A 17,485-nucleotide genomic window follows, 5' to 3' on the forward strand; every position below is an offset into this window, starting at 1 on the left:
GGAAAAGTCTCCAGAGTAGGAGAAAATAGCTGTAATAAATATACATGACAAAAGACTTGATACCAAAATATATAAATAGCTCCCTTCCAAGTTAATAATTCACAGAAAACCCAACAAAACTCTGGGCAAAAGATTTGAATAGGCACTTCACACACACACACACTATATATATATATAAATGATTAATTAATAAACACATGAAAAATTGCTCAGTATCATCAGTCATCAGTACATAGCCACTAAAATGGCTAAAATGAAAAGGACAAATAACATCTAATGTCGGTAATGATATAGAACAATTATAACTGTCCAACATTGTTTATAGAAGTATAAAATGGCACAATTTTGGAAGTTTCTCATAAAATTAAATGTGTGCCTGCACTATGACCCAGTAATTACACTTTTAGATATTTACTCAAGCAAATGAAAACAAGAAAGAAGTATACAAGAATGTCCACAGGAGCTTTAGGCATATTAGACAAAACCCAGAAACAACCCCAATGTCCATTAAGAGGAAAATGAAAAAACAAATTACATTCATATAATGGAATTCAACTCAGCATTAAAAAAGGAATAAACTATTGATACCCACAAAAACATGGATGAAATGTTTTTCAAAAATATTACACTGAATAAAAGATGACAGGCAGGAAAGAATGTATACTCTCTGATTCCATTTATCAGAGTTTCTAGCATTTAAAGCTTTCAAGACTGTTGCCTTTTACTAGACACACACACATACACATGACCCAAAGCCCTTTTCAATCTGGGTTCAAGTTTTCATTCTAACCTTAACTCCTGCTCGTGGAAACATTCCCAAATGAATAAATGGACCAAGAACTCCTTGTTTTGTGCTGATGGAATCAATCCTATTGAGGCATCATTATGGGGAACGAGGCATCACTTCTGTGGAACCCACTTCTTGTTTCTGACACCCACCTCCTCCATCCGAGGCATTCACACTCTCCACCTTTGGGTGGTCATTCCCAGGTGTGTAAATATGCTCTCAAGCGTCAGGTTTTTTTTTTCTGTGTAGGGCAACTAAGCCCAGAAGAGGCTCCGAGGTGAGGGACGCCCTCTTGTGATGTATGTGGAACCCCTAGCCTGAAACCTTTGTGGCATTGGGCCAAACAACCCACCTGGGTCAGTCGACTCAGGGCAACATGTCTCTGTTGAGCTCAGGCTGGAGTCAGCCTTGACAAAGGGGAGGCCGTAGTTTACAGCCGCTTCTCAAACACGGACGCTCAAGTCCACGTGGATTTGTGGTGCCGTAACACCCAGAGGTGCTGCCTCTCTGCTGGGAAGAGATGGCCTGGTAGACGTAACATTCTCTTGACCCAGTGTTGAGGTCCTGGCTAGAGGCTGGTCAGGTCCCCTCTGAGCAGCCAAGTAAGTCCACACCTGCCACCACCTCCTCTATGGGGTGCTCACTCTCCCCCCACCCTAGTCACCCAGGGCCAGGAGCCAGACAACTAGAGAAGCCCCTACACCCAGAGCCCTGAAATGACCCAAACCAGCCAGCCCTGAACCTGCTGACCCTGCCTCGCTTGTTCCTTCTCATGGAAACCACGGTAAAGGCTCTCACCCACATTCCCCCCCCTCCCTCTGCCTCCTGACCGACCCTGGAGCTTCCCCACGTGGCCCTCCCATGGTATGGGATCCTCCTCTTGGGATCTGTGAGTGACAAACTACCTTTTCGATGGCAGTTGTCTACTGATCTGTTGCTCTAACTTCACCTCAAATTTTCTATTTAATACACTACACTTTTAACACAGTGGAGGGCAGGTTTCCCCCGGGCCAGTAGGCAAGGAAGCAGTGGGTAAGATAACTCCGTGTGAGTGACCCCACCCCTCCAATCCCGTAAGACTTCTGTGCGGCTCTCAAACAAATGGTGAGAGACGAATGCCCCGATTCCCACTCTTTGTCACGGGGGGAAAAATGAGAGCATGGCTTTAGCTATTAAAATAATCTAAAATGCTGAACAGGGCACCCAAAGGAAAAGAATCAAAAATGCATTCAGTATGGAGAGAGAATACATTCTCAGGGGGGATTACCAGTAAATGGGAGATGTGTCTGAAATTATCAGGATATAGTGTCTTTTTAAATTTTTTTATTGTGGTAAAATATACATAACATAAAATGTACCATCATATCCACTTTTAAGTCTATGATTCAGTAGCACTAAGTATACTCACACTGTTGGGCAACCATCACCATTAACCATCCCCAGAACATTTTTTCATCTTCCCAAACTGAAACTCTGTGCCCATTAAACACTAACTCCCCATTCCCCCTCCCCCATCCCCTGACAACCACCCTTCTGCTTTCTTTCTGTATGAATTTGACAACTCTAGGTATCTTATGTAAGTGGAATTACATAGAGCATCATTTTAAAGGAATTCCAAGTACTCTGTGATATTATTTTAAAAATGAAAAAATATAGCAGATGTGCCTTCTCTCTTTGACTTTCATTTTTGCTTTGTGAAGGTAAATTTGTGCTTGATGAATGCTGTATAGACAATTCCATATTTTGTGTATGCGCAGCACATAATTTCATAGGGACCTTACTGAAAAAGAAATTCCCTTCCCTATATCTCAGCAGTCACTATGTTTTTTGCTTACACAAGATCAGAGCCATCAAAGACACAGATCACGCCCATGTACAGAGTTAAAATAGGCACAGTTTATATTAAAGCCCTGTACAATTGAAGAGCAACTATACAACTTATGGCACACCTTGAAAAATCCATGAGAGGAAATCAAATTTTTAGCAAATCAAAGAGAAAAACACTCCCTAAGCAAATTCTGGAGGCTAGGAGAAACAATTTCTCATAACAACAGTTCCAAAACCCAAAAAGTACTAGAACAACAAATGTGGAACAAACCACAGCTCCCTTTAGTGTTAATCGATTTCAGTCTTTTGAGCACAACCTGAATTACCGACTGCACATGATAAGCAACATTGTTCTTCTAAAAAGCTTTTGGAAAGGCAATTCTCAAAGGGAGCAGCTGTTATTTCTCATAATCGAAGCCAATGAGGTATCACCTCACACCAGTCAGAACGGCCATCATTAAAAAGTCTACAAACAATAAATGCTGGAGGGGGTGTGGAGAAAAGTGAACCCTCCCACACTGTTGGTGGGAATGTAAATTGATTCAGCCACTATGGAGAACAGTATGGAGGTTCCTTAAAAAACTAAAAGTAGAGTTGCTGTGTGATCCTGCAATCCCATTCCTGGGCATATTTGAGGACAAAACTATAATTCAAAAAGATACATGCACCCCAATGGTCATAGAAGCACAATTTATGATAGCCAGGTCATGGAAGCAACCTAAATGTCCATAGACAGATGAATGGATAAGGAAGATGTGGTACATATATACAATGGAATACTACTCAGCCATGAAAAAGAATGAAATAATGCCATTTACAGCAACATGGATGCAACTAGAGATTATCACATGAAGTGAAGTAAGTCAGACAGAGAAAGACAAATACCATATGATATCACTTATATGTGGAATCTAAAATATGATACAAATTTACAAAACAGAAATAGATTCGTAAACATAGAAAACAAACTCATGGTTACCAAAGGGGAAAGTGGGGAGGGGTAGATTAGGAGTTTGGGATTAGCAGATAGAAACCACTACATAGAAAATAAAATAGATACAGCACAGGGAACTATATTCAATATCTTGTAATAAACCAGCACGGAAAAGAATCTGAAAAAGATTATACACACACACACAGAGACATACATATAACTGAATCACTTTGCTGTATACCAGAAACGAACACAACATTGTAAATCAACTGTACTTCAATTTAAAAAAAAAAAAGAAAAAGAAAAATCTACTGTCTACATGGAAAAGAGGAAAAACTGCACAGAAGGAATCGTGTGCGTCTGGCGAGAGGAACTCTATGCAGGGCATCAGGAAGCCCATGTTTTAGGTGTAGTGCTGTGCCCTCCTCTGCTGGCTCAGCTACCTTCACCTCCCAGGGTAGGGCGCTCCTGCAGATCCCAGAAACAGGGTGAAACGCTCCGTATCGAAAAGGAAGACTCACCATTCACTCGCCAAATGCCTGGCCCTCTTTAATAAGCATTGAGTTTTGAGGTTTGACCACACTGACGATGATTAGAAAATGATGCCCTACATACAGAGTGTTTTGTTCTCCGCCTTCGGTTTCCCATCTCTCTTTCTCCCCCTCCACTGGATATGCTTCTCTGCGTTCCTAAATGCTCTCAGTGCCGCCCAGGCCTCGGCCTCAGTCTCGCATTCCACACAAGGATGGCCTGTCCTGCCATCTCTCCAGGCCATCCCACCTCGCAGATGAGGACACTGAGTCTGGGAGAGGTAGACCCAGAACTCGGAGCCCCTGCCAGCAACTCAGGTGCTCTCCGGCTGGAGCCTGGAGGCCTCCGCCTGCTGAGCTGAAGGCCATAAAGTCTGCCATCTGACGGTGCCCCTTGCTGCAGGGAGAGTGGTCGGGCCACCAGGATCATGGCCCCGGGGCCCTGAGACACGGTGGAGACACTCCTCACCTTCAGCCTCCCCAGAGGATCCCACACAGGGCTGCAGGGCTGCAGCAAGGTGGTCCCAACCGGAATTCTGTTTTCTAATCCAAAGCTCATCACCCAGTCCGTGCCTGCCTCCCTCAAAGACATGCTTCTGTGCTTGAGGAAGCAGCTGGAGAGAAGAGGGACGGGGTGGTTATTCCTCTGAGCCTCCAGAGAAAGATTTAAGGCTGGAGTTGGGAATCGTGAAAGTAAACTTCTCGAACACACCATTAGGAGCAGGTCTCTGGGATTCCCCTTTATTACCATACAGATGCATTAGAAGGAAAGATGGATCTTTCTAGATGCTAGAGGTTTTAAACAGGCCTTAGCATGCCTCTGTTGGGCACCTTCCAGAAAGTTAGGAACAGCAGCTCCTATGTCTACCATGGTGACTTGAATGTCAGATTCAAGGGCCCCGCCTCAAAGAAAACTGGTTTTGACTTTTCATAAGCTAGGAGAAGCATGTGAGATGTTTATACAAATGTTAAAGAGCCTGTCTTTCTACCAAATGATAAACTAGAAAGAACCAAAAAGAAGAAAAAGAAGAAGAGGGGAGGGGAGGGGGAGGGGAGGGGAAGGGGAAGGGAGGGAGGGGTGAGGGGAGGGGAGGGGGGTTGAGGGGAGGGGAGGAGGGGGAGGGGAGGGGAGGGGAGGAGGGGGAGGGGAGGGAGGGGGAGGGGAGGAGGGGGAGGGGAGGGAGGGGGAGGGGAGGGGGAGGAAGGGGAGGGGAGGGGGAAGAAGGGGAGGGGAGGGAGGGGACGGGAGGGGAGGGGACGGGGAGGTCCCTGTGACGGCAGCCCAGGGCCAGGGCACACGGCAGCTCAGAGGTTGGGACCCTGAGGAAGACACACTTCTCCAGGCCTCCTAGACCAAGGCAAGGCTGCCTCTGTGTGGATCGTCACCTCCCCACGACAGAGGGACGCGCTGGCATCTCTGGTCTCCTTCCTCCACCAGTAACCTGCCCCTCCCCACCCTCTGCCTGCCTGGGAGCCTGAGGCTGACGTGCCTTCCAGGTACCTGCACTTGCTCTTCTTGACTCTTACATCCACCCAGTTCCTTCTCATACCTCACCCATTGCCCAGCTTTTCTCCTTTTCTTTATATGTGTTATGGGATACTGAAAATACACAAGCGATGAAGACTACAAAATAAGCACCATGGGCCAACAGTCCAGTTTATAAAAGAAGATTTTACTGAAACCGGTGAAGACCCCCCCAGGCTGCTCTGTGCCCCACTGCCTGCCCCAGAGGCGACGGTTTTTAGGTGTTTATCATTCCCACACATGGATTTATGCTCTACCTTCAAAAGTATGTGTCCTTAAACATGTAAAATGTTGTTTTGTGTATTTTTGAATAAAATAATTGTTATTGTACTGCATGCATTTTTCTGGAACTTGCTTTTCTCACTGAGATTACGTATATAGAATTTATCCATGTTGATACGTGTAGCTGTAGTCCATTCACTTTTATAACTGTACAGTATTTTGTTTACTTGTTCATAAAAGAAATACTCCAACTATAAAGCAAGGATTCTGGATAGCAAATCGATGTGAAGAAATAATGTAAAGGGTCCTAAAATTTGAAAGAAAGATAGTAGTTGTCAACCCCTGCTCTATTTTCCTTACTTCCTCACTCGATTTGATATCCGTAATTAATTTAAATGCTAGGTTTGTTTCTAGAGTGATTACTTACAAATAATTCCATGTTTTAAAGAACAGAAATAGGTACTTGTAGTAGAACACAGAAAAACTGGACTAATGGCCAGGTAATAACTACCTGGTCCCGTAGATCTAATGGCATAACTCGCAACACACAAGTTTGAGAGAAAAGCCATGGGGAGAAGGATTACACATCCATCTAAAGGATGCACCGGGGCTCAGATATTCCGCAAAGGGAGTGAACTCTTACAGAAATGGAGCAAATCCATCTGCCAATGAATACAATAATCCAGTCTGGCACCTTATGTTCATCTTCCGAACATCAAATGAAAAATAAAAAGTCAACTCTAGACAACTGCTTGGTGCCAGGAGAACCGAGGTTGGCATGGGAAGAAGTTGGGGCAGTGAGCGGGTTGGGAAAATGGCGGCCACAGAAGCAGCCAACACTCTGAAGAAATGGTTGGTCCATCTGTCTTCACGAGTTGTTTCAAGAAGGAACCAGCTGTCTGATATTGGGGAAAGTGGAGTAATAACTTGCATTTAAAATAAAATTATATTAGAAAGCAGACGGATCTGTTCTGTCTTACTTGTTTCCAAATCACACCCAATGTCTTCATCCCGGTTTATTGGCTTTTGGAGCTAAGCACCGGGTATTTTAAATCATTTTGCAAAATTTAGCTAAGGGGAATAAATTGCCAGAAAACTTGAGAAATCCATATTACTTGTATTCCATAAAACACATATCTGGAAATACACATGCCAACTGGACTGACCCAGCTACAGCGTTCAGCCCCCAGGGGAAGGAAGGGGGAGACAAGGACATTTTGGTTGTCCTCAAGTTTGTGTTCTTTCCTTAAAAACTCAGACACACCTTTCCTTCATGAAAATTCTTTCCTCAGTAACCAACCTCACTTGGAACTTTTAAACCACAGAAACTACCCAAGGGTTTTGAAGACATACCATAAGCAAACCACAAAGAAGGAGCCTTGCCAATATTGTTTCATAAGTAAAATCACCATGAGGTTATTTCTCATTGCTATAAGGAGTATGACAGCTGAGGGAGAATAATTTGACTTCATAATCTCAGTTCTTTGATTTTAGGTGCAAGCTCCCCACAGCTCTTTCCCTTGCTCTTCCCCCACTCCTCCCCCTCCTCCTCCCCCTCCCCCTTCCCGTCCTCCTCCCCTTCCCCTCCTCCTCCTCCTCCTCCCCTCCTCTTCCTCCTCCCCTCCTCCTCCTCCTCCCCCTCCCCCTTCCCATCCTCCTCCCCCTCCCTCCCCTTCCTCCTCCCCCTCCCCCTCCTCCTCCTCCTTCCCCCTCTCCTTCCTCCTCCTCCCCCTCCCCCTTCCCCTTCCATCCTCCTCCTCCTCCCTCCCCTTCCTCCTCCCCCTCCCCTCCCCCTCCTCCCCCTCCCCTCCCCCTCCTCCCCCTCCCCTCCTCCTCCCTCCCCTTCCTCCTCCCCCTCCCCCCTCCTCCTGCTTCCCCCCCATCCTCTTCTACTGCCACCACAGACAGGATTAGGGAGAAAATTCCTCAGAACCTCATTCATTCATAGAATGCGTATCCACAGGATTGACACATAAACTTATGTTATCTGTAAAGATCTGGAAAATGGTGACACCGTCCACACACACAATCCCAGGCCGGCCGCAGGAGCATGAGAAGGCACTGTTTTAAGGTTTTGAAAGAGGGGCACCTAGACTTCAGCCCGTGGTCTTCAGCTGAGGCTTCGCTTCCCCGCTGGGTTGCTGTGGACAGGCTAAACCAGGCTTGACTAGCCAGCTGCACACTTTCAGACAGACAATAATTATCACAGGAGCGGGGAAATTACTCCCCCACTGCACTCCTTCCCTCCATCTTATCTCAATAGTTCAAAAATGCTAAAAATATAAACTATGATTCAGCTTTTAAAACTTCTGTGGTCCTGTCTTAATAACAGCAGCTAGACGCCAGCGGGCAAGAAAGAAAATCCAATTACTCCCTCCCCCCTGGGCAAACAACCTTATCAAATATTTTCCTTTAGCCCCAGCAGAAGTTTTGCATGAAAGATCCCACCTGTCAGTTTTTCATATGTTGCAGTCCAAAAATGTCTGAGGCAGCATTTTTATTTTAAGACAGAGGTAAGTTTTATTAAAAATGCCGGTTACAGCCAGCTGGTGTCAAAGTGTTGGTTTGCTAACTAGACATCAACTGAAGAGTCTGTAATTCTCTCTGTTTCATGAAGACAAGCGCCACAAACTATAAATAACAACTTCTGAAGCAGGTCTGCCCTGAGCCAGGGGGACCACAGAAGATGGGAGATTCTGGCGGAGAGAGGAGGATGGAGGAGAGGGGCACCTCCCTTTACACCCCCTTCAGGTCACATACTCCTGTCTTAAATTCATTCTTTCTCCCATCTTGCACTGATTCCTTCTGAAAAACCGGATCACACAAAGACACATCCCAGATTCGCATCCTGAGTTTCCTGTTACCATATATGTTATATTAGCATAACATATGATATCACATACCTACAACATACGTGTCAGACACAAAACGCCCCAGAAAAGGTCCTCACCCATGGAGAGGGTATTTCACAAGTAGGTCCGTCACAGCCCAGAGAACTTACCCACCAGGCATGGGCGGGCACTAGGATGGCAGATGCGGAGAGAGCATTTCTCACCTGCCAAACTCCGGTAAGGAATCCAGACGTGCCCCTCTGCTGCTGCCCTCCCTAGATCCCTAGACACAGGATCCTGAGAACCTCACGTTAGGACACTAGGAGTTGCCTGCCATCCACCTGGCTGACGCTCTGCCGTGGGCACTGCGAAGCTGCAGAAGGGCAGCAGCTGATATCACCTACCTTTCCCTCCTGGGGCTCAGGCAAACCCTGTTAACAAACCCGGGGGGCTCTTAGTGGAAGACCACTAGTCTGGAGTCACTCACCCCAGGCTCACGCTCTGGCCCCCCAAGCTCTGCTTTTTAACCAACGCCAGCCTTGGTTTCCTTTCCCCACAGTGGAGGTGTGAATAGTCCCTCATATGCCGAGCGCATTGATGTCTTTGAAGACTACGTTTTGGGACCAAGTTTCCACAAACACTAGTAAGAAGACCTTGTACTTCGGATGCGCTCTCAGGTGAAGCCTGCAGAATTTCAGAATTCACAAGCGAGATGGCCAAATCTGCACTGGTCACAATTCCCGAGACCTGACCCTTTTCATCTGTCCCACCCCTCAATGGATGGCACCGTCACCTAGTGGAAAGCTAGAACTCTGGGGTCACCCTGGAATCCTCACTCCTACCCTTCCCTGCGCCCCCCCCACCATGGAATTGCTCATAAGAGCCGGCTGCCCTCCAGCCCGGGTGTCCGTCGCGTGTGTCCACACGTGCCTTCCACTCCTAGGGTCAGGCCTCTGCCCAAGCCCTGCTCCTTCTACCCTGCACGCTGCCGCCAAGCGCTCCAAGTCCAAAGGCGGGACCCCCGCAGAAACCAGCAGGGCTCCTGGTGGCCTTTGGAAGACAGTTCCTGCTCCCTGGCTTGGCATACAGACGCCACACTGGGGACCTGGCAGTGGCCCTGCCTGCCTCCCTCTGACCAGCCCCAAATCCCCTGGGTTGTGCCAACCTCACTCTGAAGCCTGTGCTGTTCCTAGCCCCAGGCCCACCCTTCCCACCTGGCTTCCTGGCTACCCCGTACCTACAAGGACGGGAGCTCCCCGAGGGCAGGACGGGCCTGGCTTTGCTGTTCATTGCTCTATTTCCTGTACCTAGAACAATGGGTGGTACATATGAGCCGGCATCTAATGAATACAGTTGAAAGACGAAAGGAATGTTATTCAGGATTCAGAGTAAGCATCGTTTTCTCTTGGGAACATTTCTTGGTTCCTATGCTTAATCTCAACAGCGACGTTTGTCGTCCTGCACTTGTGTGTCTCTTTCTGCCCACATCCGCCTGCAGGTACTTGTCGTATAGCATCTGTTGCTCTGCGTTCTGACTGCTCAGTTTCCCACATGTCTTCAGCGCCACGCTACGGGCCTCTGGGAGTGGGAGCTGTCTCACGTCTGCTCTTGTGCTGTCTCTGTCTCTCTCTCCCTCGCCCCCTCTCTCTCTCTCTCACCCCATTCCCTCTTCTCCTGCATCTCTGATACAAACAAGTAGGTACTCAGCCGCGCACCCTGCGTGCTGTAAGCACCTCTGCGGGCCCATCATTAAGCACAGTGATGAATACATCATCTCATACATTTTAGGCCATTCCACATTCACACCTGGATAAGGAATCTCTTTTCCAAGCTAATTCATGGGCCTAATGTTATCAAGGACACGTTCAAATACACATCAGCCATTCAGTTCCATGATGCAAATCCGATGAGTGACAGTGATTGGGGCTTTCTCACCAGGAATGTAAAACCACCTCATTGTACAGACAATGGATGATGTACAAACGACAATGCACGGGTACCACCGTGAGACAGGACAAGATAAACACGACACTTCCTATTTAATACGCTTTGTTTATTCAAGCGATGCCTGAAGGCTTTGTGTAAGGAGAAAGTGAGCCAGACAGATGAGAACAGTAGGAAGTAAACTGTTCTGAGGTATGGAACAGAAAACTCAAACACTTTTTCTCCCAAAGATTTCCAAATCGAATTCCAGTCAGGTCCATTTCTCTCTTTTTCATGAATGGATGAGACAGGATGTGGGGAATTCTGGAGATCACTCCGTTTGAGATGACGGGGACCGTGTGCCACCCTGAAAGATGCTTCTTTATCTGGTTTTCTCATGGCTCTGGGAAGTATTTAAAGATTCTCTCTTTCCCCAGCTGTAGGAGCCCTAAGAGCCCTGCAAAGAAATCAGCCTGAGTTGGGGAGAACAGTACATTCACCCAAAAGGTAACTACTAAAAATCACTGTGCCAATATTTGCTCTGTCTGGTTAAGTCGTGTTTGTAAAACCTAAGAGAGGAGCCAGGTCTCCGTGTGTACCCTCGTGGCCTGAGCCTGCAGCAGGACAGAGAGGGGCCGGCCAGTGGGCCTGGGTGCAGACGCCGCATCTCTAGTGACCAAGCGTGTGATCCGAGTCCCAGGTTGCTCATCAATTCAATGAGGTGGGAAATGATACCTCCTTCACGGAGCTGCCGGGAGGGCTACATGTGAATTTGCAAAGATACTTTAGTTAAAGAACCTGGTACACACGAAAGGCCCGTGATCGTGATTATGGTTTTGCTTCAACATTTCTGGTTGTTTGGAGGTCTCGTATGTAAGAAAATTTTCACTAACTCCAGAAATTTTAACTGACTAGCTTGGTTGCCAGGGAGACACAAAGTGGGTACCAGGTAGAGTTCTCTGAATGCGGGGGGTGAAGGACAGGTAAGTTCTGGCCTGGAAGCAGGACCTTGGCTGAGAGGGTATCACAGGATAAACTATGTCCCCCTGGGAAAGAAACGTTGGAGTCCTTAACCCCCAGGACCTCAGAATGTGACATCACTAGGAGACAGGGTCTTGAAAGAGGTAATCAAGTCATCAGGCCAGGCCCTGATCCAATCTGACTGGTGTCCTTAGAAGAGGAGATTAGGACACAGACACACACAGAGGGAGGACCATGCGAGGACACAGGGAGAAGACGGTCATCAACAAGCCAACGAGAGAGGCTTCAGAAGGAACCAGCCCTGCCGACACCTTGATCTTGGACTTCCAGCCTCTAGAACTGTGAGGACATAAACCGTTGTTGACGTCCCCGGTGTGTGGTACTTTGTTAAGGCAGCCCCGGGAAATTAATACAGAGACGCTCTGCCCTGGCCCCATGATGTCCTGCAGCAAATACAAACACATCCCCCATTTCCCTGCCCACAACACGGCACCGCTGACCCCACCACAGAAACAATGGCCTAATGATCTTCAACCTGAAATAAAACGGAGAGAAAATTTTCCCTTAAAATGTGTTCAAAAGTTTCATTAGAAAAACTGCTCTGAAACTAAGCAATTATGGGACTGGATTGGTCCTGCTCTCCCTCCCCCAGCCCTGGTGACCTCTACTCACCGGTGCTCCTGTGATTCTCATGTCCACTAGCCCTCCCCTGAGTCAGGCCCCTCTGTCTAACTGCCTTCTTGATTGCCACTTGAACGTCTCTGAAGACCCTCAAATCAACGTGTCCAAAACTAGAATCAGGATCCACACCTCCCCACCTGGTCCATCACCAGAATTCAGACAAACACCACCATCTAACCAGTCACGCACGGCAGTAAGAGGTGACGAGGTCGTCTTGTCACCTCTCCTGCTCCCCGACCCAGACCATCCCCTGGGACCATCAGCATGGTCCCCACCAGTCTCCCCTGCGTCTGTGCACTTCTCTCCACCCCAGCTGGCTTCACCCACCCCATCCCCACCCGCCCTCCCTGACCCACCGGGACAGCCCACCTAGGTCTCTCCAGGCACGCCACCCTCTACAATCCACTCTCCCCCTAGAGGCCCACGTGGTCTTGGAAAAGCACAGATCTGATCACGGCACTGTTTGCAGAAAAATCTATGAAAACTTTCACACATGGCTGACAGGGGAGCAAATCAGAACAGCCACCTTAGAGAACTGCTGGTCAGGATGCATTACAGTTTAACACATGTTCAGACGGCCCCAGAACTTAGGATGGTTGGATTTTTCAGCTTTACAACAGTGCAAAAGCGATGTGCGTTCAGTAGAAACCTTACTTTGATTTTTGAATTATGCCCTTTTCCCAGGCTCGTGATGTGTGCCAAGATCCTCTCTCGTGAGGCTGGGCAGCAAACAGCAGCTCCCAGTCAGACCTGAGATCACGAAGGTGAACAAGTGATACACTTACAACCACGCTAGACCCAGATAACCATTGCTTTCCACTTTCAGTACGGTATTTAATCAATTATATAGACATTCAATACTTGATTATAAGATAGGTTTGTGTCAGATGACTTTGCCCAACTGCAGGCTAAATGGAAGTGCTCTGAGCACGGGTAAGGTGGGCTGGGCTGAGCCGTGGTGCTTGGGAGGTCAGGTGTATTCAGGGTTTTCAGTTTACAATATTTTCAACTTACAATGATGGGCTTATAGGGAAGTAACCCCATCGTAAGTCAAGGAAGAGTTGTACACCTTAAATTCCAGAAATTCCAGTGTTAGAGAAACAGCCAATAGAAAAGTGAAATTGAATCACCAAGTAGTTCACGGAAGCACTATTCCAAATAGCCAAACCCAGGAAATGACCCAAATGTCCATCAACAGTAGAACTGATAAATTCTGTTATATTCACACAGTAATCTATTGTTACAAGCAGCAAGTGGATGTGTCTCATACCGTTGAGTGAGAGAAGATGAACCAAGAATACAGGGTATGCCTCCATTTACGTAAAGTTCAGAAATGGTCAAAATCAGTCTATGGCCTTACGAGCTAGGAAAGGGTTACCTTGGGAGCATGTTAGTAACCAGGTAGGTTCTGGGGTGTTAATAATGTTCTGTTTATTGGCTGGTCACATGATGTGTGCACTGCGAAAATTCATAAGCTGACCTGTACAGGTACTTTTCTGTAGGTGTAACTGTGGGCTACATGTCTGTGTCCCTCCCAAGTTCATAAGTTGAAACTCTACCCCCGAATGTGACGGTATTAGGAGGCGGGGCCTTTGCAGGGTGATCAGCATTAGACGAGGTCCCTGCATCACAGGAGGAATTAGTGCCCCTGTAAGAGTCGAGGGGGCGCTCGCTGCTGTCTGCTCCCCACCAGGCGAGGACACGAGGAGAAGGTTCAAGTCTGCAACAAGGAAGCGGGTCCTCACCGAAACTCTACCATGCTGGCCCCCTGAGCTTGGCCCTTCAGCCTCAAGAACTGTGAGAAATGAACTGATGTTGCTTATAAGAAACCCAGTCTGTGCCATTCTTCATAGGAGGCCGAATAGACTAAGACAGCTTGTTATACTTCAGTTAAAAAAAAGAGACAAAACAAACAACATTGATGACTTTCCATTGCTCTTTATATAAAGATCCAAGTCCTTAAAACTTGCTTTAAGAAAGAACCTTCCTGGTTGGGTCCTTGGCTATATTGGAACCCAGGGCTCCTCGCTCCCCTCTCCCCTTCTCTGGGCTCCAGCTGCACTGGCCTCGCTGTTCTCTCCGTGCCCTGAAGCCACAGCTCCCTTGGCCCGGGGTCCTCGCAAAGGCTGCCCCCTCAGCTGGCCTGGGCTACACATTCTGCTGCCTTCGCCTGTTACTTTCTACTCATCGTTCAGATCTCAACTCAACCTTGGAGAGACCTTCCTCTAACCCCTGGCCCCAGACTGCGTGCCCATTTTACACTCTCGGACTGTCCTTCACGGCACTTTTTCACAGTTTATAATTACCTGTTTGTGTCTTTGCCTAATATCTGTCTTCGCCACTAGACTTCAAAGACATGTAGTCAGGGTGCGTATCTGTCTGTTCATCACTGGATCTGTAGCACCAAGCCCAGCACCTGCCTCGTAGTATATATTCACTCCAGAAGAATTTATGGGCTGAAAGAGTGAGCCATCCTAAGACAGCAGCACCGTTTCTTTGCATCAGACATCTCAAAAGACCACCCTCTAAAGTTATGAAGCTTCCTTCTTAAGATCTAATTCCTTTCTGCTGCAATTTGAGTTCATTTATCCTCATCTTGCCCTCAGTGAATATGAATTGAGATACTTAGCATGGAATTTCCATTTTCCGTACACTCTTTACAGCTTTGAAGTTAGCTATTAAGTCACTTTTGATTTTCATCTGTTCAGTAGAAATAAGCTGATCCACGCAGATCAGTCATTCATGCCTATTCTCTAATTGTGTTTTGTTTAAATGTAAACTCAGACATGCAAAGTTATGTGGAGGAAAAAAATGGATCTGAACATCTATGTTTCACGAGGGATTGTGGATAGCCGCATCACACAGCCTCGTGGAGGGTACCTAAAATAATACTGACACCCAACCTCCACTGAACCCCACCCAGACGAGGAACCATGAACTCGGAGCGCTCCAGTACGTGTGGAGTAACCCAGCTCCTAAGAACCCGAGACAGGACGAGGGCACGGCAGCCTCGAGTCAGCATCCAGACCTTTACCCGGAGAGAACACAGAAATACTTCTTACTTTCCCTCTGCCAGTAAATGAGCTACAAAAATAACAAAACTTTGTATTTATATTTCATCTTAATTCTTTTGATGTTGTAAATGTACTTTTTAAAAGATGGATTATTTGAATGTTTATGACACCTACCTTGTAAAAACAAAAAAACTACAAAAAAAATATTAGAATCACTAAATTGTGTCCCTGTGTTACCAAAAAAAAAAAAAATACAAAACTTTGGATGCCTATGACTTGACTTTTCTTTAAACAGTAATGGATGGGACTTTCCTGGTGGCACAGTGGTTAAGAATCCGCCTGAAGACACGGGTTCGAGCCCTGGTCCGGGAAGATCCCACATGCCGCAGAGCAACTAAGCCCATGCGCCACAACTACGGAGCACGCGCTCAAGACTGCGAGCTACAACTACGGAGTCCGTGTGCCACAACTACTGAAGCCCACGTGCCTAGAGCCCATGCTCCACAATAAGAGAAGCCACCATGATGAGAAGCCCGCACACCGCAACGAAGAGTAGCCCCCGCTCGCCACAACTAGAGAAAGCCTGTGCGCAGCAACGAAGACCCAATGCAGCCAAAAATTTAAAAAAAAAAACAAAAAAACAGTAATGGAGATAAGTTTTAGTCCCAATGTACACTGAATTTAGCTACTAAATTCATGATGAGTAACTAAGTAGAACATGATCTTATCCCTTTAGTGTTCAGAGTCATAGCATAACTTGTCCATTGTCTAGATCAGATCAGGAATATTATAAATAAAAATGACATACGGGAGCATCCAATTAATCCTTCTAGCTGTACAGGTTTGGGCTCTGCAGACAGACTCTTTTTAGCCATAGCCAGAACTGTGGGTGTCATAACACCTTATAGACCTCATGATGGAGAAGGGCATCCTCATATTATACCAAATGTCTCCCTTCTCATTTTCAGTCCATCACTTGTGGGGGAGATTTCCCTGTGACTGCTGACTTGGCCCTTTGATCATGGAACCCCCAGTCTACTCTCCCTCCAGAGTGGCCCTTTAGCTGGGTATAAAATCAGCACCTGTTCTATGGCTCCCATTGGGACTGTTCTCCATCCAGATAGAACCGTCTCTCCTAAGCTGTGGGCATGCTGTACACACCCCACAATCCCCGAAGGCTCCCCACTTCACCATTAGCAATGGGGGGAACAAAGGGAGGTGGGGGGGTGGGGACAAGAGAGGTCCACACACCCGTCCCTGAGGCAGCATCAGGCAGACAAGCACCACAGAGCCCTGACTCACCACAGCTCCCTGAGTGCCTCTGCTATGGCCCCAGAAAACCGCAAGCCTCTAGATGCTCATTTACTGCACAGAATTCTGGATTCTGGAACACTGAAATCAGGGGGGATGTTCAGACCCAAAGCTTTAAAACCCAGAATGCAACTGCTGTGGGTCAGGGACACCCAGACCGTTTCTGCAAAAGACGTGACTGCCCTCCGTGACTGCTAGGACAGGTGCTGCCACTGTTGCTACGCAGAGTTAGAAACTTAAGATACTAAAAGAAATATGAGATGGGAGAAGGTCCTCAGGGCACGCCACTATGTGCCAGGGCTCTCAGACCTTTTTCAGCCTGCATTCCACATCATTTCCAACAAGGAACCAGTCCAGAAGCATGCTTGGGGAACGTAGTTAAGGGGCTACAAAATGGTCCCAACGTGACCTAACCATTCATACGCCTTCTGGTACAGTTTGCTCTATTATCTTTTCCCCTTTGGTTCTATTTACTGGGGACCCGTGAGCTCTGTAAATTCTCCACGTTGGACCTTAGGAGAAAGGTGGAAGGAAGGCGAGCAGAGCCAAGCAGCACTTGCTACTGCAAAGAGGGGTGACTGTGGGGTCTACCCCTTTGCCATTTAGCGCGAGAACAATTTAGTTACATCACACCAGTATGTTTAGATAACAACAGAGCCAGATGAGCTCGAGGGGAATTAACGGATCGTCTCAGCCATCCTGCTCATTTACAAAAGAGGAAACATGAGGTCAAAACCCGGAAAGCGAACTGCCCAAGACCCCTCGAGTGGTCGATTCTGATGACAGTGTCAAAACTGCAGCCTTGGTAGAACAGCTGGTGTCCCCATGGCAGGCGACACTCAGCCAGCACACCCAGACTCCAGTACGGGGAGTCCCAAGGCAGCTGACACCCAATGACAGGGGGCCTCAAGGCCCACAG

At 47.3% G+C, this 17,485-nt stretch overlaps 1 protein-coding gene across 14 annotated transcripts in view; it reads right to left on the reverse strand.

Annotated features, from left to right (window-relative positions):
* DISC1 (DISC1 scaffold protein) overlaps nt 1–17,485 on the reverse strand; it is a 346,324-nt gene that overhangs the window by 123,926 nt on the left and 204,913 nt on the right. The window contains exons 10-11 of one of the 14 annotated variants that reach the window (XM_082407604.1): nt 12,896–12,991; nt 10,689–12,095 (exon numbers count right to left, since the gene is read on the reverse strand). The exons of 11 other annotated variants lie outside the window; for them this stretch is intronic. In XM_082407604.1, coding sequence (XP_082263730.1) covers nt 12,909–12,991 — 83 coding nt within the window. In that variant the 3' untranslated portion in view covers nt 10,689–12,095; nt 12,896–12,908. Of the gene's footprint in view, nt 1–10,688; nt 12,096–12,895; nt 12,992–17,485 lie in introns of those variants that run through there. 2 more of the 14 variants (XM_082407605.1, XM_082407591.1) reach the window with 2 other exon arrangements.

Source organism: Balaenoptera borealis (genome assembly GCF_965194805.1).
Source record: "Balaenoptera borealis genome assembly, chromosome: 10".
NCBI lineage: Eukaryota > Metazoa > Chordata > Mammalia > Artiodactyla > Balaenopteridae > Balaenoptera > Balaenoptera borealis.